This window comes from Amblyomma maculatum, chromosome 10 (assembly GCF_055883805.1).
Source record: "Amblyomma maculatum isolate TAMU_Amacu chromosome 10, ASM5588380v1, whole genome shotgun sequence".
NCBI lineage: Eukaryota > Metazoa > Arthropoda > Arachnida > Ixodida > Ixodidae > Amblyomma > Amblyomma maculatum.
In genome coordinates, this window is record NC_139353.1 from 180978506 (window position 1) to 181006372 (window position 27867).

Sequence of the window (27867 nt, forward strand, 5' to 3'; positions counted from 1 at the left end):
TAAGGCAATTACATCAGAGAAGGAAGGTAATTTGTATAGTTACCATTGTTTCGTTGGCAGCACTACGTGGACGCATAGGATGTAATTCTGGGTGAAAGCGAAGAGATTGTGCTTCCGGTCTAGTCTCTCGTCTCCCGCAACCGGATATATTTGGAATTGCTCGGTTTACCTCTTACTGAATGTATCCATCATATGCAGCCCACGCCTTGTACGATTGATTCTCCAGAAGAACGGCAACGGAATATGGTTAAAAGCGCCTGTCTTGTACGTGGCGCGGGTGCCAAGGTTAAAAAACGTATTCGAAATGAGAATGTATCGCAAGATAGGGTCACGCTTTCCGAACGACTGAAGCAGAGTCCAGACAGCGGAACAAGGACCAGAATAACTCAAAAATACCAATGCAAGATGCTTTGAAAATCAGGCGGATCCTGCGTTCTCACCCTAGAATCCGTCAGAAAGACGAAGCAAATACCAACGCTCAGTTTTGAGGCAACAGCACCCAATGTACGCGGCAGTTCCGAGGCTCTTCACTCGTTATTTCTCAGTGGGCGCACACGTGGACTCCAGGAAGAATATTCCAACACGTTAAAATCCTTGCTCTGCAGGACGCCGTGTCCGATCGTATCACGCAGCGTTGAAGCCACAAAGTATATGGTAATTCATTCGCTAATTTCAATAACATTGATTGCCTTCTCAATTTTGGTAACGTTCCTCATAATAATAATGATAAAAACAAAAGGCACATCACGTATATTTGAAGGCTGACCGTTCTCAATTTTTAACGGCCCTCTACACTTGAGCATGCATTTGAAACATTAATTTTTATACATCATATTTTGCGTGCCTTATCAGTGATTCAGCGGTGAAGGCTAAAAGAGAAAACCTGAAGGATGTGACGACAAACATTGTCACAGTTGTGCCGCTCTCGGAAGTGTTAAGGAAGGAAGGCCGCTGGTTCGCTCACTGTTTCAGTGAGAGGTCTGACGATGGCCAGGGCGAAAGGGATAACCCTGGGTGCCTTGGTGACGTAGGCGAGCACGTCGAACAGCACCGGGTACACGTACGAGATGACTTCGGTGCGCTGGTGGGTGAAGCTGATCTCGCTCAACGCCATGTGGCTGTCCTGCACGGAAAGCGTACAGCCCTCAAGAAAAGTATACGCGTTGTACCAAAGGCAGTTCTTGGTAGTTCTTGGTGTCGGCACATGTTATATCGTAGTGATGGTCAAACTAAAACTCCATGCACTAAACTTTTGGCTCACAACTAATGTTCGGCTCACTGAACCGAACATTCATTTATTAAGGAGTGATTTGATTTATTTATTTATTTATTTATTTATTTATTTATTTATTTATTTATTTATTTATTTATTTATTTATTTATTTATTTATTTATTTATTTATTTATTTATTTATAGGAAAGGAAAGGCGAGGTAACTGCCTCACTTGTTTTCTGTGGACACCGCAACCGCGCCGTTAGGTAAGGGAGGAAGGTGGGAGTGAAAGTGGAAAGAGGAGCCGTAGTGGAGGGCTACGGAGTAGTTTCGACCACCTGGGGATCTTTGAAATGCTTATTGCAAATGTTTTATCACTGCAGCACTTCTATCAGTTCCAAAAAATATCACTTTGTTTTTATTATTACTTTTGATATTTCTTGCTCTTCGTCGTAATTACTGAAAGCCAGAATGCAGCAGTTTGGCATATATTACTCGCTGTGTGTGTTCGCGTTTCCTTTACCTTATTCCACCACGTGTTTTGATGCCGCTGCGGTTACATGTCAAAAGTCCTTGTATGAACTTAGCCAATTCATAAGTACGCTGACGAGAAAGCCGTTTGCTACTCTTCGCAGGTCTATATGAAATTTTTTTAGTAACTTAGTGTGTTCTAATCAGCTAATAATTATTAGTTAGACACTAATTACGTGTTCTTCAGTCTGTTTAATTGTTCTTGTGAAGCACCGCACTACTTCGACGTCTTCCGTTTATTGTGAAGTCATCATGCACGATTTCTCATTTTTGACAAATTGTGACATAAACCATAAGTTTCTCGGTGTGCGTAAGTATTATTACCGTTTATTTAAATGCATTTTATTCCACTTTTACGGAAAGCCGGCGTTATTCCGCTCACGTTTGAGATATTTTCACACTGCTTCAATGATTTAAAACTATATTTTCCGGTGATGTTAAGCATTAGTGAGCCTTAATTACAAGTTCCTAAACAGGAATATTTGTACGACTCCTTCGCTGCATAGTCGTCCGCGCTATGTCAGCGCAAATATGACAGTTGTGGCTATCATTAATACAATAAATGTGCAGTCATCAACCTTGGGTTCTAGGATTATGTTTCTTCTTCTATCTGGTACAATTTTTCTTTTTTTTTTATATATTTATTAACTCCGGCACTATATAGAAGCGGTAGACTGGTTTTGAGACTGCACACTTTCTGGGCACACAATTACGACTTTGTAATTTTGTCATACCTTTAACGGCACAGCTTAAAGGGAAACTCCGGGGCTTTACCGTCCAAATGCACTGGCTAGTTGCGTTGGTAAAGTATTGGAAAGAATGCTGCTTACACGTATTGAGTGGTACCTGGAGCGCTACCGCATATATCCAGATATAATGTCAGGGTTTCAACGTGGACGCTCTTTAATTGACAACGTGGTGGACCTGGTATCATCTGTACAACGCCAAAAAATTTTAAAGCGCTGACCCGCGTCGTTGTTCCTGGATATAAAGAGCGCATATGGAAACGTCACTCACCAGGCCATTTTGGACGCTCTGGAAGCTGTCGAGCTTGGCGGTCGTGTTTTTGCTGGATACGCAGTTATTTATCCAACAGATCTCACTTTAAGCAGACTGAGGATGGCCCAGTTATTTATCCAACAGATCTCACTTTATGCAGACTGAATATGGCCCAACATCTTCTCATTTCACTTCCCGTGGAGCCCCACAGGGTGGAGTGCTAAGCCCAACGCTTTTCAATCTTACTCTTGTCGGGCTTGTCGACTTAATACCACAATCGGCGCAACTTTCAATATATGCAGACAACATCTGCATCTGGGCATCAGAAGTTACGCGGCCACAGGTTAGAGCGAGGCTTCAAAAGGCGGCTAGTATAGTTGCGGCCTACCTCCACCTGCAAGGTCTACAGATACCAACTGAAAAGTGTGCGCTAGTTGCATTTACACGCAAGAACATGTCACCTTACACCGTACGTATTGATGGTAAAGCAATAGCCTACAAAAGCAGCCATCGCTTTCTGGGGCTGATCATCGACCGAAATCGTTCGTGAACTCCCCATATTTCATTCATGAAAACGAGGCTGACAGCAATTACGTACTTGCCTTTATTGGGGGAGAGTCATGGGGAGCGTCTGTGAGGTCGATGCTCCAACTATACCGTGCATTATTTATGCGATTTCTTCGGTACAGCTTACCTGCACTTGGAAATATTAGGAAAACCAGCTTAGGGATTCTACAGAGCGTTCACTCTCAAGCTCTGCGAACCTACCTGGTATTGCCGAAATGTGTCTCTACGGCTGCTACCATTTTAATTGCACAGGAGCTCCCTGAGGGCACATTTCCAACACATCTCCCGGGTACCCGGTCATCATTTGGCCAGTCTTCCTATTACCAGGCCGCGTACATCGTGTACAGAGACCGTAGATGCGCATCGCGTTATTTTACCGTCCCAGTTTACACCCGCATCTAGACCGTCCTCTCGACTATGGAGCCTGCATAAACCACACGTGCTTATTTCAATACCCGGCATCAGGAAGAAGGTCGAGCTATCGCCGACAGAACTAAAACAAACCACCCTTGAATAGTTCCATGAGCACCATGCAAATCCTTTGCATGTCTACACCGATGGTTCAGTGAATGCCGTGAGTTCTTCAGGCGACATGGTCATACCCTCAATTAATACAGAAATAAAAGTTGGGACAATTCACCAGACTTCTTCAACAGGTGCAGAGCTAATAGCTCTTTGTGTCGCAATTAGGCATATCAGTCAGCAGAGCCCCCAGCGGTGGTCTATTTTCACAGATTCAAAAGCAGCCCTGCAAGCCTTAAAAGCGGCTCTTCGCCGTGGAGCCCATGAACAACTCGAATACGACACATTCATCACTGTGCAATTAATGGAGGACAAGACATCATATTCCAATGGCTTCCAGGACACAGCGGCATAGCGGGCAATCTTCGGGCGGACGAGGTCGCACGAACAGCCCACCAAGACGGCGATTGTGTGTTGATTCCCTTTTCCAGGGCAGACACAGCGGGCAGGCTTCGCGCACTTGCACGGAAACACATACTCTCCTTGTGGAATTCTGGCCAGTCTGCGAACTGCCGCTTAAAGTCCCTGGACCCTGACATGAAGCTCCGGCTTCCACCTGGCCTAACCCGACGCGAAGAAACTTTGCAGTGCCGCCTGTGGGTTGGTGTAGCATTCACAAACTCGTATTCTTTTATGATAGGCATTGCAAACAGCCCTGCATGTCCAAACTGTGGATGCGACGAGTCTATAGGCACATTCTTTCTGAGTGCCCTATATTCAGTGAGGAAAGGCAGTGTCTGTGCCGTACGTTTGAGCATCTAGATGGACGCCCATTGACTGAAATTAAGATTTTAGGTCCCTGGCCACGGCGATCGTCTGCGGTGAAGGCCTCCCAGGCACTGCTCCGCTTTATGAAAAGCACAGGCCTAATCGAAAGACTATGAGTTTGATTTTATGTTAAGTGATATTACTGTGACGTGATGTCTGTGATGTGACTGTACTAACTTCAACCATCCCTCTCTCACAACTTTTATATCCACTCACCCCCTTCCCCCAGCGCAGGGTAGCAAACCGGTTGCTGTTACGGGTTAACCTCCCTGCCTTTCCTCCTCATCTTCCTCCTCCTCCTCTGGAGCTTTATCGTCGTTCGAGTATTCTGGTGAAAATTTCTCGGTAAGTTTTCCTGTGTACCCTGACGTATTGTACCAAATTTAGGCGCCATGCGATAGTTCATTTGCGCAGAACACAATTTTAAAATGTGCAAATTTTCGGCTTCACTTGAGACGATTTCAGCGGGCAACACTGCATTTGTGACGTCACAAACATTAAACCCTCCCTACTGTCCACTTTCAACGTAATCATAAAATTTGGACATTTTATGTGCTGCGTCATGATTTCCAAAGCGAACGCAAATGTTTTTCCAATAATACTGTGTGTGACGTCACCGTGTCCTCAGCTGGAACGTCGTTTCTGGCCATGAAAATAGTTTTGGTTTTGATTTGCCGTTTTTCCTTCTTCAATATAGTTCTACTTGGAATTTCGAAAAACGTTTTTTTTTCTGATGTAGTCAGGACGCACCATGGAACGGAATGCAATGAAAAACTAAAAATGATGAAACACCGCTGAAGCTGTCCTGTAAGGATGCCTTTCATATTTGTCTATATAATAGAGACTTTTAGTATAGCGTATGGACGCTTTCGTACGATAAACGCTAGAAATTTATGGGACGATACTCCGTGTGTTGCATCGGCGCTTTTAGTTGGCCGTACGAAAGCGCTAACGCAAACTACAGTGGCGACATCTAGGTTTAGAATAAGAAAACACATTCGGGCTTTTTTTTTTACTCGCAAGCCAAACCTAGCCAAGTCGCACCGGAGCCAGTTTCTTTGCTGTGGCAGTTTTGTTGTACTCCCTAACGCTGGTATTCCTGGGCTGGCGACTTTTACCTTGTGTTGCCGTCATGCTGCACAACGGCCTCCTTTCAGCCCCGTACCATGCCCGTACTGCCAAGCATATTTTTACGGATACACGCGTGTAAGCAGTCAAGCCAAGACCATTCACTTCATGGCGTTGCCATACCAACAAAGCAACGCTACTCGTCAGGCTTAGGGACTGCGCTGCCGCGGTGCAAAATGAAAAATAGAGGTAAATATTCGCTAATTATTTGTGCTCAATGCTACACGAGGCAAAGCGAAAACCCCGTGTGCCATTTATAGGCGGCAGCGCGCTCAAAAACGCGGTAACGAAGACAAATTCACTCTGAAGCGGGCGGCCTGGACGCCGCCATCTTGTCAACGCTGATCTCGCATCGTACGTGAGGGCTGGGTACGATAAACTCAGGTTTCAGCGTACGCTGGCCTATCGTACGAAAGAGTTCGGTCTCGGCTATCGTATAGCGCATGCGCAGTGCCTGTCACGATATTTTTGGCGTGCGCTATTCCTTTGCGTGTGTCTGTGTACGCTATACTAAAAGTCTCTAATATAAAGCAATCTGAAAACGCAAAATCGGAAATAAAAACGACCTAATAGCACAACAACTGTAAACGAAAAGTTCGAGTTTTGCCTCCTCTTGGCTTTCTGGTAATGTGCGATAACTCGCATATACGCATAAAGTTAGTTTCAAATTTAACTTAGGCTGCAGAGCTGCATCCACCCTGGTACCGGTTGCTATTTTTTATTCAAATTCACTTCTCACTGCAAGCATAATTGTTTTCCTGAAATTTATATATTTAACGTAAGTACTAAATAATCATATCTCTTGAAGTACTCTAAACCCCGCGGGGATGGGTCCGCCGCGCAAAAGAGTGACAGATACAGCGCCTTTTCTTTCTCGTAAACGAATTATTGAACGTCGGGGAATTTTCAAGCGTTTAATGAAATGCTGGTTGTGTTCGACAAGAGGCGCGCGATGCACTGTCATTGATTGATTGATTGATTAAAACTTTAATTTCCACCGATTTAGGAGGCCCCCTACTCCCCGCTCCTGGCACGCAGGCCTGAGTAACGGGGGCTGGAACCTCCGCGACTAAGGACTGGCGAATATACATTGGTTATTCGCGGCCTCAGCCGCCAGGCGGACGGCTTTCTGCTGGTCAGCGGGGACGTCGCTTCGCAGCAGGGTTACCCAGGCTTCTCTACTTTTAATGTTCTCCCTAGCGCCCGGAGACTTAGGGCATTCCCAAATTATATGGTCGAGGGTCCCCCTCGCTTCGCAGGCTTTACATTTATCGTTTTTTCTCTCCTCTATATGGGTGTGAAACAACCAGACAGGGTTCGGGAAATTTCCGGCTTGTAATCGCCGCCAGGCTATGGCCTCTTTATTATTTAAGCTAGGATCCGGTGGCGGCATCAGACGTCTTCCTAATCTATAATTTTCGATTATTTCTTTATAGGCTGGCAAACGTTCGTCCATCGCCTGGCGGTCGGGCGGTTCCGCGTTTGCCCGGAAGTAGAGATCTCGGGCTAAATCATGGGCCGCCTCGTTGCCGGGGACGGACGTGTGTGCTGGGACCCAAATTAGGGTGATTTTGCGATCGATTTTAGTTGCAGCTTTTAGAATTCGGGCGGCTTCTTGTGAGACCCTGCCTTTTCCGATATTCCAGAGAGCAGTTTTACTGTCGCTAAAGATCAATCTAGCCTTCGTTCCGACGCAAGCGAGCGCTATTGCGACCTCTTCAGCCGTGTCTATGTTTCTACTTCGGATGGTGGTGGAGACGACTGGTGCGCCGCTACCATCGACTACCGCGGCGACTGCCGCCCCTGATAGGCCGCTTGCAGCGTCTACGTAGGCAACTTCTTTTACTCTGAATTCTTTTGCACTTTTAACTAGTGCTTCTGCTCTCTTCTCCCGTCTCTCCTTGTGGTATTCTAGGTGCATGTTGCGGGGGAGAGGACGGACAATGATGTTCTCGCGACATTGTGGTGGTAGGGCAACCTTGTCGGCTGTGCCCCTATCTATTTTTCGACCCACCCATTCTAAGATGGTTCGACCCGTGCTCGACCTACTTAATCTTTCATGTTGGGCGATTCTCACCGCTTCAGCAAGTTCCGTCCAGCTATTATGCACTTCCATTTCTATCAGGCGTTCCGTAGAAGAAGAGATGCACTGTCACGACCGGTCATGACGTCACCAGGTGAAGCTGATCCCGCCAGGCGCTCGATCCAGGCGTCTGCGCGGCGCCTTTGATTTGCCGCTTCCTCGACCGCCGCACCACACAGCAAACAGAAGCAGACGCAGATGACTAGGAGGCGTTAGTACAGCAGGCACCAGCGGCGTTTGAAAATGATTTAGAGGATAGAAAAATGGCTGTGGCTCAACTTGGTTAAGCCGGGAAATTGCGAAAGCAATACCCGTGGCTACACCCTCGCTCACGTGATAGCCGTGCTGTTGTGGTGCTTGTGTGAAACTTGTTGTATACCTTGTGCTGCTGTGGTGATCACTTGGCTATTCTAAGTACAACTAGTAGTGAAACTATAATTGCTGCGGCTGTGAGGATATATTTGGTTGCTTGTGATCTTAATGCACACTGTAGAACTGCTGTTCCTGCACTGGCTACAACGGCATGCTTGGCACTCATGGTAAGTGTCCTGGTAAATCCAAGCAAGATAGGAGCTGCGTGCTTAGTCTGCCTGTTTTATCTTTGCGAATAGAAAACTACGCAAGTAGTCATCATGTGGTGATTGAACTTTGTAAATGACGAAATGTTTGTGTGTACTTCTTGATTGTGCTTGCCCATATTGTTTTTCGCTTTGTCCACCTCATGGGTTTTGTAAATAAAGAAACATGTACGTCTTTTTTAAATTGCTCACAGTGTGTGCCTCGTAATTTTCTTCAGAAAGTGGCTAGTATCATTACAATCGGTGGAGGTTTAGTGCCAAAAATGTTCTGATAAGTTTCGCATATCATTGAAAGTTAACCCAGGCGAAAATCGTAACTGGTCTAAATGGCTTAAGGATCAATTCCCAGTTGATACCAGTTAAATCCCAGTTGAATCCCAGTTGGATCAAACTGAGATTCAACTGGGATCTAACTGGTATCAACTGGGAATTGTTCCATAAACCATTTAGACCAGTTACGATTTTCGCCTGGGAATGAAAAATTGCTAACTAGTATAGCAGGCGTGCATGATATAGTGCCATTCTATAGTCTAATCATAATTCGTTTGAATTAACCCATTTGCTCGGCTTGGCCCTCTGCGTGTATAGGCATAGGAGTAAAAATTAAAAATAAAAGCACTGCACCCAGTCTGTAGCATATGCAAACAAGTGAAAACAAGAAATAAGCTGAAACTCGCGTGATAATATCGCACATTTATGTTATGGCGGGCCGCGTACTTTACAAACGTGGTAATAGCTTCTCCTCACTTTCGATCGTATAAGCTGATCCGTTTTTATCAGGATCACTTCCGAAAACCTCGCATATACTCACATGATGGCAGAGGTGCCTGAACGTGCCCCGATTACCCTTCACCTTTATCGAACTTGTTTTTATTACGCAAGCTTGCCATAAGGCATATTATAAAAACACATGTAAATTGTTTTCCGTAAGGACTCCATCGAACTTGCGTGCTTACGATCTTCCAAGGCTGCTTTAAAACCGTGCGAGAAAAAAAAAATACCTATCGTGACATGCATCTAAGTAAGCAATAATCATGTGGCTGTAGCGGAACCATTTAGAGAATTGCATTCGTGCGATGGATGTTTATGTAAGTCGCCGCACTCGTAAGTACTGTATTTAGCGAGGTAATGAACCGGCGAATGTACGGCGTATAAATACACACTGACTAAACAAAAAATGGCTGAGGCTTAGCTTGGTTAAGCCTGGTCAGATGCGAAGCATATTGATTGCTAAACTCGGCTTTCCATGGTTACACTTTGCTAAACTTTCCTTTCCTTGGTTACACGTGCTTTTACACGGTTTGAACTTGGAATGCACAATGTTTTCCCATCGCATAAAACTAGGGCAAGTTGTTTCCTCGTTCTTTCTCGCCGTGTTTTCCGTTCCTTTTCAAGTCGCTGCTCCCGTTGTTCGGGGGTTTCTTCGGCACGCTTCCGTCGCCTAGAGGCATTCCAACGCTCCAAACGTGTCAACGTACTACTAGACTCACTGTCCATACTAGTGGAAGCGTTGCTCGTATCAGTGGAGCATCGTTGTCGCCGAGCCGCATGCCGAGCACGCTCCTTGGCCAAACGTTCTTCCCGCTCTTCTGGGCTCTTTGCAGCACGCCGCAGCCTTCGCTTTTCATTCCACCGCTCGGCTGCACTCCCTGGAGGCATCGCCACCTTTTGTGAGGGTCTACTGGAGGCTAGCGCAATCGTCTCCCCTTTATATATAAACCTGCGCTATACCACGTGGTCCGCACAGCGTGCAACCGCAGCCGACGGCGCGAGCCGGTCCTCGGTCTCTCCTCTGTCGTGACGTCAGCGTATCACGTGGTGTGACGTAGCATTCCACATTCTTTGCACGGCATGTAACCGTCACGAAGGGCTGTGGTTTACCTCTAGCAATATGCTTCGCATAAAAAAAAGACGCGGAGCCGAAGCAGAGAGCGCCAGAGCACGCATACATGCTTCGGGCAGGCATGCAGCTACGGGTAGTCGCTGCCTAACTTTGCGCATGTGGGCCTTATATTATTAGTGCTTTAACGATAGCGAAATTGTTGGCTGCCGCCTTGCCCATGGCATTTTAAAGCTTGCAGCTCGACTGTGGTACGAGCGCAAGCTGAGAAAACTCGTGTTTTATAGTTTGCGCCAAGCTGCGGCGGAAAACTTGATGCATAGGTGGCGAGCGCCGCGGTGCGGCGAAAGACGCTGCCACGCCCCTTTTCCAACTTACGCTCTCTCCGGCCGATTGGAACAACCGGAGAGAAACGTGCGCGCGGAGGTGATCTCGGAGGCTATGCGGTGGTGGCACCGCCGCGGCCAACGTCGGCCGCGGCTTGCGACGGCGCGAGTCGGTCGCCCTTTTCTCAGCGTGACGTCACAACACCTGTTGCGCTCCTAGTGGAGAGCGCAGGAGTTAGGCGCCGGTGTTGGCACCGCCGCGAGTTGCGACGGCGCGGGTCGGTCGCCCTTCTCTTCAGCGTGATGTCACACATGACGTCACACAGAGGTCAACATTGGTTAAGAGGAACATTGCTGCAATCATGCACGAAATCAATTCGAAAGAAATTGAGGCAGTGCTATTGGAAATTCTTACGGGACGAAAAGAGCAACCAAGCCTGTTCCTCTTAAATTTATATAGTACGCCACAGCAGAGAAAGGCGAGACTCGGGGCCTTCTTTAGCAAAGCGATAATCACAGCCGGGAGTAACCCCTTGCTAATAGTCGGTGACTTCAACACGGCGCACCCGGAATGGGGTTGCGCTAAACAAGATCCTAAAGGCAGGCAGTTATGGGAAGATGCGCACGAGCTGGGACTCACCTTGCACACGGACCCTAGTTTTCCATCCAGGGTGGGTAACAGCTTCTGCGTAGACACTTCCCCTGACTTGACCTTCTCCAAAAATGTGAAAGATCTGAACGGGCAAAATTCGGAGCAAAATTTTGGCAGCGACCATTTTATTCTGGCCAAAAAGGAGTAAAGACGCGCCGTGTGTGTCAACCGAGGGTTACGCAATGGGAACTATTTAGGGAAAAGCAAGAGAAGGCTGCCGAAAGGAAGATTACAAACATAGAAAAATGGACGAAGACCCTCATGCGTCACGTTGGAGAGGCAACAAAGAATCTTGAAGGGGACAATGCCCCGGAGATAGCTGATAGCAAACTGCTTCACATGTGGGAGGCAAAACATGGTATGGAGCGCAGACTAAAAAAGCAAAAGTGGAACCGTAATCTTAGAAGGAGGATAGCTAGACATAAAAAAAAATGAAAATTATGCGGGTAAATTCTGCGAACAGAATTGGGGCAGCAGATGCGACGAAATGGAAGGGGGCATGACCCTTTCCAGAACGTGGGGTCTGCTGAGACACCTGTTAGATCCGACCAACTCAAAATCCCAGTCAGGAATTAGATTATCAAAAGCCAGGCACGCATTTAATGGTACAGATGCGGAATTTATGGATGCACTAGTCAACATGTACATTGGCGATACTCATAGTGCCCCCTCCCAAAGTATGACGGTGCTCCCAACGAGGAGCTGGACGCACCCATCACGGAGGCGGAGGTCAGGACAGAAATATTGGGACTAAAAACAAAATCGGCCCTGGGCCCTGACGGGACAACTAACAAAATTTTAAGAAACCTGGATGATGACTCAATCAGCGCTCTTACTGAGTATATGCAAGAAATTTGGACTTAAGGGCACCTGCCTCGGCAGTGGAAGTCGGCAAACGTAATTCTAATCCCAAAACCGGGCAAACCCCCGAAATTAGAAAATCTAAGAACTATTTCTCTAACCTCATGCATGGGAAAATTGATGGAGCATGTAGTCCAGACACGACTGACGCGCTTTATGGAGAAACACGACCTGTGGCCGCACTAGATGGTCGGCTGTCGACCGGGTTTGAGCGCGCAGGACGTGATACTCCGACTCAAATACGACATAATCGACTCGCGTTCCAGAGACGCCACGGTCTCCAAGAAATCGGAGTAGGTGAACGAACATATGAGTACATCAAGGACTTCTTGTCAAACAGAACTGCCTGCATAAAGTTTCAAGACATTCAGTCCCCCACAGTGAAGTTAGAGAGCAGGAGGACGCCGCAGGGCTCGGTTCTCTCCCCGTTCCTTTTCAACGTGGCGATGAGGGGCCTCCCTGAAGCTCTGAGGAGCATAAAGGGGCTATGTTTCAGTATTTATGCGGATGACATCACTCTCTGGGTTAACCAGGGTAGTGATGCGAGCATTGAGGTGCGCCTGCAGGCGGCGGCGGACACTGTCGTAGACTACGCTGCCAGTAGGGGTCTATCATGCTCGCAGCAAAAATCAGAATTATTCGTCTATAACCCAGTCACTCCGATGCAAGCGCAGCTGGGAATTTGACATTAAAGTAGAAGGAAAACCAGTTCCAAAGGTAGATCAAATCAGAATCTTAGGACTATTCATTCAGGAAAATGGATATAATGATGGAACAATCAGAAAGCTATAGGAATTCGCCACACAAGCCAGTGGAATATTTAGAAGAATCGCGTTGAAAGGACGAGGCCTGAAGCAAAGAAGCTTGCTTAAACTCATCCAAGCTTACGTAACAAGTCGCGTGAGCTACGCCACGCCGTTCTTAATTATCAGGTCGCAGGAGAAGAGGTTAGACTCTCTCATTCGACGGTGCATAAAGAGGGCCCTGGGCTTACCAATTACCACATCCACAGAGAAGCTCCTTTCTATGGGAGTGCACAATAGCTGGGACGAAATAGCGGAGGCTGTCCGAGTTTCGCAGCTGGAATGATTAAGTCGAACGACCACGGGCAGAACTATACTCGAAATGGTAGGCCTGCAGACAGATAGGGGACTACGAGAAAAATCAAGTATCCCCCAGGACTGCCGAGAAAATCTAATCAATCCCCCCTTCCCTCGTAACATGCATCCCATATTCAACACAGAGAGGAGGGAGAAGAGAGCAGAAGCACCAATCAGACGCTTCGATTCGATGGACAGCAAGTCGGTTGCGTACGTGGATGCGGCAAGTGGCAAAACGGGGGTGGTGAACTCATTTATTGCGCCCAAAAACAGGGGACCAGTCAAAGGACCGGTTGCGCTGACTTAGAGGAGGTCGGCGGGGATCCTTTGAGATGCCGCGGCCTCCACCGCGCGCTGGATAAGCCAGCGTTGGTCTGCTGGCTCGGAAGTACACAGGAGAGACTCCCACGTCTCTGGGGTGTTTGCGTTGTCTGTCTTGTAATGTGTACAAGTCCACACCATGTGTATGAGTGTGGCCGGAGTTGAGCAGTGTTTACACATGGGGGCTATCTGATCCGGAAAGATCCTGCTGTATAAGAGGGGGTGTGGGAAGCTGCCAGTTTTTAATTTGCGCCATTGGACGGCCTCGCGTCTTGTTAGATCGCGGTGTGCGGGAGGATATGTGCACCTTTGGAGTCGGTAGTGCTGGAGTATGTCCGTGTAAGTGGTGAGTAGAGAAGCGCGTGTGATATTAGTGTAAGCGGAAGCAGGGTGGCTGATCATACTCTCGGCTCGGCAGCCGAGATCTCGAGCGAAAGTGTGTGCCTGGGCGTTTCCGCTGAGCGACTCGTGGGCTGGAGCCCAAAGAAGTAAGCGAGATGTGGAAGAGGGTACTGTAGAACGTAGAATGTGTAACGCCTGGCAAGAGATACGGCCAGCATCGTAATTGCGAATAGCCTGTTGAGAGTCACTGATGACGACTTTGGTATTAGGGTCGGCTAGCGCTAGCGCAACGGCAACCACCTCAGCTGCGGTGACTGTTTCTGCATTGCGAATGCTGCAGGCTTTGTACCAGCTGCGCTGAGGGGCGAGAGCTACTGCCACCATCGCTGGTCTTGATGGATGGTAAGAGGCGTCCGTATACGTGACGTCCTGACATCCGCTGAAGCGTTTCTCGAATTGACGAGCCCGGTCGGCCAGTCTCTCGGCGTGGTGTTCCGGGTGCATCCGTTTGGGAATGGGAGGAATGCGGAGATTTAGGCGATATTCCGGTGTAAGTTCAGCGTAACTTGGGGCCGATCTAGGCGGGGAGATCCCAACTTGCTGCAGTACCGCTCGGCCAGCGTGTGTGAGTGAGAGCCGCTCATACTGGGCGGTGAGGGTTGCCTCGATCAGTTCGCTCACGGTATTGGAGATTCCGAGAGCCATGAGCTTATGGGTAGCTGTGGACATGGAAAGACCTAGGGCCGTCTTGTATGCTTTTCGAAGTGACGCCTCTAGCCGTTCGCTTTCGGCACGAGTGAGACGTAAGTAGGGTCCAGAGTAGGTGATGCGGGAGCAGATGAAAGCTTGAACGAGGCGCAGGAGGTTGGACTCTCGCATGCCATGATGCTTGTTGTAAGGAAGCGTCCGATCTGTACAACCGACTGGTCGATGCGTTGGATCGTGATGTTGTTGCTGCCGTTGGCCTGTAGATGCAAGCCCAAGATCCTAATGTTGTCTGTTCGAGGAATCGGGTTTCCTTGCACCTGGAGGTTGATGTCAGGAAGTATATTTGAAGGGCGTCGTCCCGGGGAAAGGATGATGATATACTCGGACTTTGTCGCCGAGCAAGTGAGGCCAGCTGTACTTAGATAATCTCCAATCCGTTCGATCGTGGTCTGTAAAGTCTCTTCAATCTGGCCGTCACTGCCGCGCGTGATCCAAAGTGTGAGGTCGTCAGCATAAAAGCTTTGATGCAGGTGGGGGATGTCGGCCAGTAGCTTCGGCAGGCCTATCAGTGCGACGTTAAAAAGCATCGGCGAAAGTACGGCGCCTTGCGGCGTGCCACGGTTTCCCGGAGAGATGATGGAAGGATCTCCAGTGCCGGCTTTAAGTTGCACTGTGCGGTCGGTGAGAAAGTTTCGGATGTACGCATACATGCGATGTCCAACACCGAGAGCTTGAAGTTGTTGAAGAATCGCTTCATGGAGGACGTTGTCACATGCATTGGCAACATCGAGGCTAACGATGACTTTCGTGTCTAGTGTACGTCTCATGACTACCTGATGATGGAGAAGCATAATGTCCGGGGCCGCTAAATCAGGGCGGAAGCCGAACATTGTGTCTGGTAGAAGATGGTTGTCTTCAAGGTATCGTGAGAGTCTGGTCTGGATAACGTGTTCCATCAGCTTCCCAACGCAGGACGCGAGAGAGATGGGACGGAGGTTGGCCAAGGTTGGTGGTTTGCCCGGCTTGGGGATGAGGACTAGATTGGCGCATTTCCACTCTTTAGGGATGGTACCGCTGGCCTAACATTCTTGAAAATAGTCTGTAAGAGCATGAATGGATGCGTCGTCTAGATTCCTAAGCATTTTATTTGAAATGTGGTCAGGGCCGGCCGCCGAAGTCGTCTTGAGGCGATTGAGTTCTGCTCGGACCTCCGCAAAAGTGATTGGAGCGTCTAGACAGAGATTGTCCGCGCCCTGATAGAAGGGGAGGTTGGTTGTTGGTTCAGGGCGGATGTAAGTATTTATAAGCTCTTGTTTGAGCTCGTCAGGCGTGCCAGGATACTGGTGGAAGATTCGCTCGAGCTGTTGGCGTGTCTGGAGCTTGCCTCCTGCTGGGTCGAGTAAATGTCGAAGGAGGTTCCACGTCTTACGAGCGTTTGGAGTCTTGTTCATCTGGTCACATATGTTGTGCCAGCTCTGTCGAGTGAGTTCTATTGCATAGTTCTCGATATTCGTATGTGCGCGCGCCAGTCTACGCCGGATATTGCGGTCCCATTTCCGAGTGGAAAGTAGAGCTTCGAGCGACTTGCGCTCCCACAGATGGGCGTAGTAGCGGTCGCAGTGTGGGATACTGTCCTCTAACTCGACGGTTTGAGTGGCTTCGACCACTTGTTTGACAATTTCGGTTGTCCACGCCTTGATATCAGTAATCGCGGGAGGTTTGTCCTGCTGTTTCCTGTGCGTCCGGAAGGAATCCCAGTCAATCACCTGAGCCGGCCGCGTACATTGCCTGGTGGGCTCGTGTATTACAATTTCGAGTACGAAGTGATCACTCCCAAAGTTTTCGTGAGTGTGACACCAAGTCGCTTTAACTCCGGCGGTCGTAAAGGCAAGGTCCGGCGTTGTATCACGCTGTAGGCCCGTACCGTGTCTAGTGGGTAGGACACGTCCGTGATAAGGGTCAGCTGGTGCGTATGCCAGTCATTCCAAAGGCGTCGACCCTTAGCAGAGTCATAGTGGTAGCCCCAAGCGCGGTGATGCGCATTAAAGTCACCGAGAATGAGGAGGGGTTGCCCCTGCGCCAGCTGCTGGGCTTTGAGGAAAATCGGACCGAAAATATCCTTATGAGCTCGGGGAGGGCTGTAGACATTGATTATAAACAGACTGTACAACGTTTACGCGAGGGTCGAGGTAATATTTCTAAGAAGACGTTTTCGGGGAAAGTAGGATCTAAATTGTGCTGGAGGACAGTGAGATTACGTTTGACGAGAGTGGCTATTCGAGGTTTTACTCGTTCCGATAGGTATGTACTGTAACCGGCAAGTTTCGTGTTCTTGTCGCATTCCTGGAGAGCTATTAGTTCGGGGCGATCACTCGCGGCGAGGAACTGCTGGAGGACCGGATGCTTACGCGCGAACCCACGACAGTTCCACTGCCAGATGGTGGTGTTACCCGAGCTTCTCGCCATGATTAGGCTGGGATAGCTGTGGGGTTTGAACGGGTGTCGGCGCAGGGGCCGCGGGTACCACGGCAGTGAGGAGTTTGCCCTGTGCTTCTATAGCTTTGCTCAGCATCTCAAATTGTTGCGTGACTTGTGAGCCGATTGTGCGGAGTGAGCGTTCGATGTGTGCTTCCAAAGCCTTTTATGCGAGTTTGACTTAGGTTGCAGCTTTCCTCAACTTTGGCAAAATGCGCATGCCAACCCTCCGCGGGTGTGTCGGTGTCGGACGTTGCTTTGCGTTTTTGTGCGGATCGGTTGGGAGAAGCGATATCCATAGGTACTGATTCACATGATCCCTGCAGATGCGGGGGAGACGGAGTGAGTGTGGCCGTTGGCTTTTCGAGAGCCTCTACTCTGAGTATAAGTTGCTGGATGACTGCTGTCAGTTCCATAATCGCTTTGTGTGTGTCTAGAGTAGTGGGAGTCCCTTCCTGCGTACTCACCGGTTCATGACGTTCTCGTAGATCGCGTAGAGATGGTGGTAGCCCAGGTGGCTGCTGCAAAGGATGAGGAGAGTCCCCTGTCTGCTGGACGACTGCAGGTGGTCCGGGATTGGTCCGGGAAGTCCCCTGAGCACCCATCTGTGGAGCGGAAGACTTGAGCGGTGGAAAAGAGCTCGAGCGGTCTCGGAGCTGCCGCTGCTGGCTATCGGAGCGTTGCCGGTCCCATCGGCTGGTGCGCTGGAGTGTGATCCGCTTGGCGGTCTCTTGGATCTTGAGTTTCTCTTCCTGAGCATTTCGAATTTTCTCCCACTTCTTGCGCTTGACTTCGTAAGGAATCCTGAATATTTCCCTGCAGCGACTATCGCCCGTGAGATGTTCTTTGCCGCACAGGCGGCATATTGGTTTGCACGTGTGGTCGTTTGCAGGATTGGATAGTCCGCAACCTCTGCAGTTTGTAGTTGTGCTTGCACAAACATCGCCACCATGACCGAGCTCGCCACAGCGATAGCACACCTCGTACTTCTTGAATAAGTTGCATCTGTGGCGACTATTGCAAAAGTAGACCCAGGTAGGTACTTGGCGCTGAGCGAATGTGATGAGTACTGCGGTAGTGTTTCGAGCCGCCGAAAGTCCACAATGGGTGGGTTACGGTTGCCTTGCAACTCTGCTTGGATTGTATTTCGATCCAGTCGGAGGTCGACGCCGCGAATTACACCACGGCTCGAACTGTCATCTGGAGCGCAGTAGACTGATATCTCATACGCCTTGTTGTCAACGGCGATCTCTTTGAGTTGCATCACCCGTTCAGCTCTTTCGACGACAGGGGTGCAGTACGCGAAAGTATTCTGGATCAGGTTAGCTTGTATTAGGCCTTCGTAACGAACAGCGTCCCTGGTGAAGCGAGCAGCAGTGCAAATCGCTTCCAGTAGTTGGTAGGTTGTAATCTTGGAGAGTAGCAGTCCGCCCCGTGGGCGCACAATTAGCTTGAGAGCGTTGCTGGGTAAGCGAGGCTGGTTCGATGCTACAGATTTTTTGGCTAGTAGGCGTCCCCGCTGCCTAGGCGTGAGTTCAGCTTCCGTCTTCGCGCGTAGCCCATTGTCGATTTGGGACGCTTGGTTCGGACCCGCTTTGTCTCCAAGGAAATCTGGCACGGCAGGCCCTGATGTTGTTCGCGCTTCCCGGGGCTTGTTTACTTTAGTCAACCAATCACTGGCTGCTAATTCTCGAGAAATTGGGATGCCTTCTATGGTGACCCTCATGGCGAACTACGGCGCGCGGGCACGGTCCACGGCGCAGCCCAGCTGGCGAACGCTGCTGCGACGGAGGTGGCGAACGCCACTGCGACGTAGAGCTCCGTATTCTTCGGCGCGGCGCAGTAGGCCTAGCGAGGCATCTGACTTGGTTACAGGGAAAAGTTGACCTAAAATGGTCAAAACTCGTTTTACGTACTTCTGGTTGGTGTCCCTGGATTCCGCTCGTCTTCAGGAAACCGGTGATATCAACGGAAGTATTGTAGGGCCTCACTGTCTAGGGTAAAAACACGAAATCAGCGGAGCTCATGTGGAGTTCGTCCCTTGTCTGCCGCCAGGTGGCCTCCGCAAAACGGGGGTGGCGGTCGCCTCGGGGGTCGACGGCCGAGGTGCCAGGGTATCAGCCGCCACCATTAGAAGCCGCAATGCCGAAACGGCTGAAGAAGTTGCAATAGCGCTCGCTTGCATCGGAACACAAGCCAATTTCATAATCAGCGATAGCAAAACGGCTATTTGGAATTTTGGAAAGGGCCTACTCTTTCCAAAATTCCAAATAGCCAGAAGCGGCAAGCATTCTGGCCAGTAGACGACTAAACAGGAAAATTCGCCTAATTTGGACCCCTGCACACACGTCCGTTCCTGTCAACGAAGCGGCCCACGAGTTAGCCCGAGCTCTCTACTTCCGGGTAACTGTGTAGCCGCCCGATTGCCGGAACATGGACGAGCGTCTGCAAAATTATACGGAGATTCTTCAAAATTACAGGTTAAGCAGGAGACTGGTGCCACCTCCGGATAAAAGTCTAAACAATAGGGAGGCAGTCGCATGGCGGCGCCTGCAAACTGGGAACTTTGTAAACCCGGTCTGGGCATATTATGTCCAAATGGAAGATAGGAGAAACGATAAATGCAAGCACTGGGGGGAGAGAGGGACCCTCGACCATATAATCTGGGAATGTACTAGCTCCCCAGGGGCTAAAACAAATATAAATTGTAGAGAAGCCTGGGAAGCCCTGCTGCGGAGCGAGGTCCCTTCTCCACAGCTACAAGCCATCCGCCTGGCGGAAGAAGCCGCGAAGAGCCAAGACCTCTTTGCCTGCTTCTGATCGCGGAGGTCTCTGCTCCCGTCCCTTAGGCCTGCGTGCCGAGGGCGGAAATTGGGGGTCTCCTAATCTGGGGGAAAATAAAGTTGTTATCATCATCATCAACTTAGGTCCATGGTGGCACCGCCGCGCCACGGCAAAGGCTGAAAGTGCAAGTAGTATTGCTTTCGCAATAAAAGGCGCAGTGTCTGTCACAATTCTCAACGGACACGTGCATCACAACGTAAGGTAGAGGAGGACGATGGGAGTGAAACAAGAGGCAGAAAGAAGTTTGGTTTCGTTTCGTTTGTGGGGTTTAACGTCCCAAAGCGACTAAGGCTATGAGAGACACCGTAGTGGAGGACTCCGGAAATTTCGACCACCTGGGGTTCTTTAACGTGCACAGACATCGCACAGCACACGAGCGCCACTCCTTTTCGCCTCCATCGAAACGCAGCCGCCGAGGCCGGGTTCAAAACCGGGTACTACGGCACAGTAGTCGGGCGTCTTACCACTGCACCACCCCGGCGGGGCGCGGGGAGATAGAAGTGCCGTAGCACCGCTAGCAGCTAAAATCCTGCAAGATAGTTACACCCGTGGCTACCAACCCATGGATAAACACTTAGTATGGGTACCAGGTCACCAGGGCATCCCAGGGAACGAGAGCGCACACGCCTCAGCCCGAGCATTTCTCCCCCGGGCACCCAATACGGATCTCGTGGAACCTCCTATCCCATTGCTAACTTACACCGAAATACTTCAGCACTTAAGATTATCTCGCCGGGTCTACCCTCCACCGGCAAAGACACTAGACAAAGGGGAGGAGATACACCTCCGCAAGCTACAGACCAACACTTTTAACAATCCACGCAGACTACACGCAATAGATCCAGAGTCATTTGACTCACAATGCAAATTCTGCGGGGAGAAGGCGGACCTATACCATATGGTGTGGGCATGCCAGCGAAATCAGACTGTCACTATTAATAACCAGCCAACGCAGGAGGGGTGGGAGGCAGCTCTGACCAGCTCGGACGCAAGGGTTCAAAAAGAACTCATCGGAAGAGCGCGGACAGCAGCCTACGCCAATGGGGTTCCGGACTGAGGACTCCAACCGCCGCTACAACCTCCTAATCATTTTCATTAAAATATTTTTACCACCAGTGGGCTACGATCCATCATGCTATAATTGATTCGGCCTCATCAAACTTGTGTGGTTCAAAGTACCCTCTAGAATTTTTTTCAATGCATTTAACAGCTTGTTATGCTTCGTTTTGCTTTAATATAAATCGTCCTAGTGAATACGATTCAACTGCGTATATTGCGTATTTTTCTTTGTAGCGTGAGCTACACTACGCGGGTTGGAAGGAGTTTCGCGTGTCCTCTGCGCCGACCAAGCTTCGCATGCGCGAGAGTCACCCCAGCGGCGGGAAAGAGAAAGGGGGTGTGTCTAGTGACATACATATAAAGGGAGAGCAACTGTGCCCATGACAGTTGGATTGATAGCACTCCCCTGATGGGGCTGGGGCAGATAGATCACCGCCGCTTGCGGCGGGGGCTAGCCTGCCACCGAATTTTTATCTGTTATAGGCCGTCATTGCACCCGCCACTGCTTCGGTGGTGGACGACGGCTGTTGATGCGGCGCGCGTCTTTGTTTCCCTCTTTCTTTTCTTTCTTCTCTGTTTTCTCTTCTGTCTGCACGAGGCAGCGGAGGGGGCTCAGCTACAGAGCCAGTAGCAGGCCCGTGCATTTTCTTGATGGTTGATTGATTGATTTATAGGAAGGGAAAGGCGCGGTAACTGTCTCACTTGTTTTCTCTGGACACATCAACTACGCCGTAAGGGAAGGGAGGAAGGCGGGAGTGAAAGAGAGAAAGAGGAGCTATAGTAGAGGACTGCGGAGTAATTTCGACCACCTGGGGATCTTTAACGTGCGCTGACATCGCACAGCACACGGACGCCTCTTCGTTTCGTGCATTTTATTTTCCTTCTTCCTACAGCCACAACAACAACCATGACAGTTGGCGAAACTCTCCTGACGGGGCTGGGACAGGTAGGTCACTGCCGCTTGCGGCGGGGGCTAGCCTGTTCGAATGTTTACCTGTTGTAGGCCGTCATTGCACCCGCCACCTCCGGTGGTAGACGAAGGCTGTTGTTGCGGCGCTCGTCTTTCTCTCCCTCTTCCTTTTCTTTCTTCTCTATTTTCTCTTTTGTCTGCACGAGGCAGTGGAGGTGCTCCCCGCCGGCGTTGGGCAGTGGTAAGACGCCCGACTACTGTGCCGGACTACCCGGGTTCGAACCCGACCTCGGTGGCTGAGTTTCGATGGAGTCAAAACGAAGAGGCGTCTGTGTGCTGTGCGATGTCAGCGCACGTTAAAGATCCCCAAGTGGTCGAAATTACTCCGAAGCCCTCCACTACGGCTCCTCTTTCTCTCTTTCCACTTTCGCTCCCATCTTCCTCCCTTCCCTTATGGCGCGGTTGCGGTGTCCACAGAAAACAAGTGAGACACCGCGCCTTTCTGAAGCTATAAATAAATCAGGCAGCGGAGGTGGCTCAGCTACAGAGCCAGTAGAAGGCTCGTGCATTTTAACGCGATAGCGTTGAGGAGCTCGTGTCGCAGAAAGGCCGGTGTCGTCGGCGTCGGCGGCGTTGGCCGTGAGCGATACATCCCGGCATGCACTTCATAAATAAAAAGCAAACTTCCAAGATGGGCTGGGTGGGAAACGAACCAGGGTCTCCGGAGTGTGAGACGGAGACGCTACCACTCAGCCACGAGTTCGATGCATGAAAGCGGTAGAAAAGCGCTTCTAGTGAATCCTAGTGAATCCTAGTAAAAACCTGCCGTAGAACGTTATACTGCGGTGTATATCGGTAATTATGAGCATGTTACTTACAGAAGTCGCAGTTACACGAGTAGCGAACTACGTTTCCGCTACATTTCTCCTGCGCTCTGCGCACATGCAGAGCCATCTTGCTGCAAACACAGAACAAGCCCTCCTCGCAATGTGCGGCGCTGCCCCGACACGTGGCGCGCCACTCGCCCCTGACGTTTCGCCGTGCACCCTCACGGGTTGTAGAATCAAGCGTCTTTCCTTTCTTTAGATCACTATCTTCGCTCACCCGCTTCTCCCCTTCGGGCCGCGCAGGTACCGGTGCGAGGATGCCCCAATACCCTTGCATTTAATAAGTTTTCTCGCTCTCTCCCCTTCCAACATCCAGCGTGCGTCCCTCGAACAGTGTTGTTTAGGCGACGCGGCTCCTCTTTCCGCTCACAGCGCGATTGCTAGGTGCAGCGTCTGATGCCGGACGCCTCTGAAGTGATCGCCGCGCCGTAGCGCTTCTGCAGGGAAAGCGTCCCCTGCGATGTGTGACTGACCGACATACTCAGTGCGTGTGAACACTAAAGGAACACGGGAGCAAAAAACGTTGTAGTGTGCACAACACAGTGCGATAATGTAGATTGTGAGAAGCACTTGTTTGAACAAATAATTAGAAAAAAGTTGTACATAGCACTTAGAAGTGTTGAGTATGAAACCTATGTCTTTGTGTGACTCAAGATCATACCGAGCGAATGAGTGGGCGGTGCGAACGAGGTGCAATAACGCTATCGCGTTCCACTCTTCAAGGCAAAGCTTAAGTGTCCTCCAACTTTTCTTTTTTCTCTCATCTATCTGGGTGTGAAACAACCAGACAGGGTTAAGGAAATTTCCGGCTTGTAATCGCCGCCAGGCTGTGGCCTCTTTATTATTTAAGCTAGGATCCGGTGACGGCATCAGACGTCTTCCTAATCTATAATTTTTGATTATTTCTTTATAGATTTGCAAACGTTCGTCCATCGCCTGGCAGTCGGGCGGCTCCGCGTTTGCCCGGAAGTAAAGATCTCGGGCTAAATCATGGGCCGCCTGGTTGACGGGGACGGATGTGTGCTGGGACTCAAATTAGGGTTATTTTGCGATCGATTTTAGCTGCAGCTTTTAGAATTCGGGCGGCTTCTTGCGAGACCCTACCTTTTCCGATTATCCAGAGAGCAGTTTTACTGTCGCTAAAGATCAATCTAGCCTTCGTTCCGACTCAAGCGAGCGCTATTGCGACCTCTTCAGCCGTGTCTATGTTTCTGCTTCGGATGGTGGCGGAGACGACTGGTGCGCCGCTACCATCGACTACCGCGGCGACTGCCGCCCCTGATCGGCCACTTGCAGCGTCTACGTAGGCAACTTCTTTTACTCTGAATTCTTTTGCACTTGCTATTCTGGGTGCATGTTGCGGGGGAGAGGACGGGCAATGATGTTCTCTCGATGGTCGTGAGATGACGTTTAATGAATCGGTGTGCGGGCCTAGCGCGCGCGTTCCTGCCCGCGCCACTGCCGTCTTCTTTCTCCTTCGTCCGTAACAATATTTTTAAGATCTCCACTTCTTTCCTTAATTTATAGATCTCCTCGTCCTTCTTATCATTTGTCTGGGAAACCCCACTCCCAAAGCTTACATTTTTACGGTTCCTGCTCGGGCTCCGTTTCTTAGTCCACGGGTTTTTCGGGTCCCTGGAACTCCATCTCCCACTGCGTCTAGATCCGGAACGTCCCTTGGAGCGGGAACTCGACCGGTCGCGCTGCTGTCGCCCTTCGGTAGTCTCCTCCAGCCTCGGGAAGTTGTTTCTGGCGCGAAAGTACTCGTTTCCACGCTTGACCTTGGAACGACCTCAGCGATTTTCCTCGACTGTCGCTTCGACTTGTTGTTGCTGCTGCTTCTATGCTGATGACGCGCGGTAGAGGCATATGGCCGTGGTAAGCGGCAGCGGTAAACTAAAAGTCTCTACTATCGACCATATCACTCCCGCACAGCAAGTACCTGCGACCGCCACTATCATTTTTTAATAGCAATTACAGGCACTGAAATCACTTACCATCAGCCCGCCGGGATGTGCGCTGACTATTAGATTATATTCTAAGATGCTTTGGAGCCAGAAATTGCTGGGTAAATACATTCCCTTATAAACCGTAAGGAGGACCCAGAAGTTTGGGCACTAAACTGCCAGATACCACTGAGAGCCGTGTCTGAAGTATCCTTGCTTACTCTTCTCAAGACGTCACCGATGAGCCCGGTCCAAGTCCCGTTCCTGAAGGCTCCATACTCTGCTGTTTGGTCGACGTTCAGGGAGTACCTGAACAAAAAGGGCACTTAAATTGGCGGCATGTTGGCAAGCCAGCATGCCGGAGTGTTCTCTAGTGGACAAAATTTAACCAGTTTTCAAGACAAAAAGCCTCTCTAGCGCAACGCACACTGGGGACAAAACAAGCGCTTGTCCCACTTACGGATGGCGTTAAAAAGACACTCCAATTTTAAAACGAACCAGCTCGCCCTTAAACAAACGTTGCTAAGCCATTTCAACACAAATACGATAACTTCAATCTCGTCAGCCAAACTTTACTAAAATGAAGCAAAAGATATGAACAAGAAAAGATGTATTAATCAGTCATAAATTACTGACATCATTTCGTGATTAAGCCCCTTTATAAATATAAGCCACATTCGAATAACATTTTTCAGATTAAATTTCAGCAAAAATTTCTGTTGGCATAGGTGGTTTTCTGCGGTTCTTATGAAGCGGCCCACGGAACGAAAACGAGCCAGGACAAAAATAAAAATAGAACGATTAAGACTTTGAGATTTGAGGAAAAACACGACGACCGCATATTTGAAGGTATTCCTGTCAGCCCCGATGGCTAAAAAAAACCCAAGCACACTCTGTTTTAAACGCAAATCTCTCATCACGGGATAGCTCGCAAACAATCAAACTCTCAATACAGCCGAAGAATGCAAGAATCGCCAAACCTGTTTTTGACGAAACTTCGCGGCGCTTTTTGTGTGAGCGCGTTTTGAAAGAGAAAAAAAAATTGAGAAGAGCATTACTGCAAGCCGATACGAATTGCTACTGTTCAATATACCGTTCAACAGAAAGCGTCGCCAGTAGCGGTGGGCATTAAAGAGCAAAATTATGGTCCATTATTTTTCGAGTACTTCAATAGAACTACCCCGGAAAAGTGCACGTTAACAGTGCATATCAAAAATGTTTCTTACGAGCACGCCATACGTGCGGTATCTGCCACATTTCAAGCCAACTGCACATATTTATCAACCTTCCAATGTACAAATTTCTAAGCACGCATGCAATTGTACTATTTATCTAGTTTGGCTTTTAAATATCGGTCATCTTCACCGACATGTAGCTACAGTCTTATGATGTTATAACTAAACTGCTGCTCGTATATACGGCGTCCATCAGTATGCCGCATGGGCGCCGCCCTTAGGCCGAACTCAATGCGCGTGCCACTCATTTCTGACTGTGATGATGCCACGAGCGTTGAATTGTGAGTCGCCTGCCTGAAAACGCGTTAAAAAAATTTGTGAATTTCGCTGCCTCCTGGAGCCCCCTATATCACAACTAAACTTGCTGACAATTTTAGCTTTAAACGCCAGCCGCATTCGTTGTATATATTTGAGTCCTGGAATGAGCCAAGAACATTTCTTATAGTAATCGTTTGGCGTATGCGGACACAAAGGTTTATTTTTCACACTTCTATTTTCGCATCTCGAAATTTTTTCTGCACATTTTTTAACCGAATTTTGCGTACTTTATTTCACATGATACCATGGCTCCACTTGTCTTCGTTTATATGCTACCATAACACCGAACCGTGCTTAGATGTCTGTATAGTACGGAACGGCCTCGCGAAGCCATCAGTAGCTTTATTTTCTCCGAATTTTCATCATGCTCATATTTCTTGGGGGCAGAAAGAAAATTTGCTTTGACTGGATGAACTTCTTTAGGAAAGATACACGAAACTGATAGTGAAATATTCTGCCGAATATTCATCGGAAATGTTTTGATGGGCCTTCCTACCATCGTTCTTGCTTTACGAGCCCCCATAGATCGTACGGCTTCGTGGAAACCTTAGTAATGAATTAAACCCTCCTTTCAAGGAACTTCCTGCATTGCGCGCTTATATCAGCAAACAAATGTTGAGAATCTAGGGGATGTACATAATATGCATGCGAAGGGAGCTAACAGCCCCGAGGTCAAGGTGTGAGTGGCTGCAAGATAGCTTTGTATGGCCCCTGAGCTCGCTCAGGTGCCATGTACCTTGATTTATGGAAATGAAGCACGAGTACCAAAAACTGGCAAGAGTTATCTCCGTTGAGGAGACTGCACTACGAAGACACGGGAAGCTGTAGTTTTAGCTATACATGTGGAGCCATCTGGGAGCCTCCGCGTCAAATGGCAGATGTTTAACCTTATTCAACCCTGGTTACCCTAGTGAAAAAACCCTATGAGTCACAATAACCTCATACAAATTTCTCATACCAAACTTACACTAAACTCATACAAATCTCATATCATCGCATACAAATCTCATTCAACAAATGAGAAATATATGAGATTGTACGAGATCTGTATGAGTTTAGTGTGAGGAATCTGAGGTTATTGTGACTCATATGGTATTTTCGCTAGGAATATATATATATATATAGTAGCGAAGCACCTGCCGTGCTGGCTCCGCCGTTATGACACTCCGAAACTGAACCGAGCACCCAGGTTCGAATCTTCTCCGACTTTTCAGCGTGAAAGTGCTACAAGGGGTCGTGGTCACTCATTGTTCAGTCATATGCTGCCGGTTTTCTGACGAATTGGAAAGACATATCAAGGAAACTGCGCACTGAAGGCGTTATACCGTACTTAGTTTAAATTACCCGCGCATGGCCATGGGGTTGTGACCTCACAGAACAGCTTAGCAAATCGAAGAGGTAGCACAAACAAATAGCAATGGTCGCACAAGATTCTTGGTCAGTGGTGGTGAGCGTATGAAGCTCTTCGCACTAAAATTCCGTGTTGAGGCCTTTTGTAGGCAGCACCCGCACAAGCCAGTAACTCACGTGAAGTTGAGCTTGTGGCTGATGGCCTTGATCATCTTCAGCTCAACTCCCTCCTGGAGCTCGTACTCGTCGTTGGGACCCAGCCTAGCCACCACTACGTACGGAGTGTTCTGCGCAGGGTAGGAGA

At 49.1% G+C, this 27867-nt stretch overlaps 1 protein-coding gene across 1 annotated transcript; it reads right to left on the bottom strand.

Annotated features, from left to right (window-relative positions):
• Window positions 1-934: 934 nt before the first annotated feature.
• Window positions 935-27867, bottom strand: LOC146178041 (putative glutamate receptor). The gene is made up of 3 exons (XM_084581672.1): window positions 27741-27867; window positions 24882-24969; window positions 935-1123 (listed from the first exon to the last, which is right to left on the bottom strand). The coding sequence occupies exons 1-3, from the start codon at window positions 27773-27775 to the stop codon at window positions 935-937; spliced, it is 312 nt and encodes a 103-aa protein (XP_084437798.1). The 5' UTR covers window positions 27776-27867.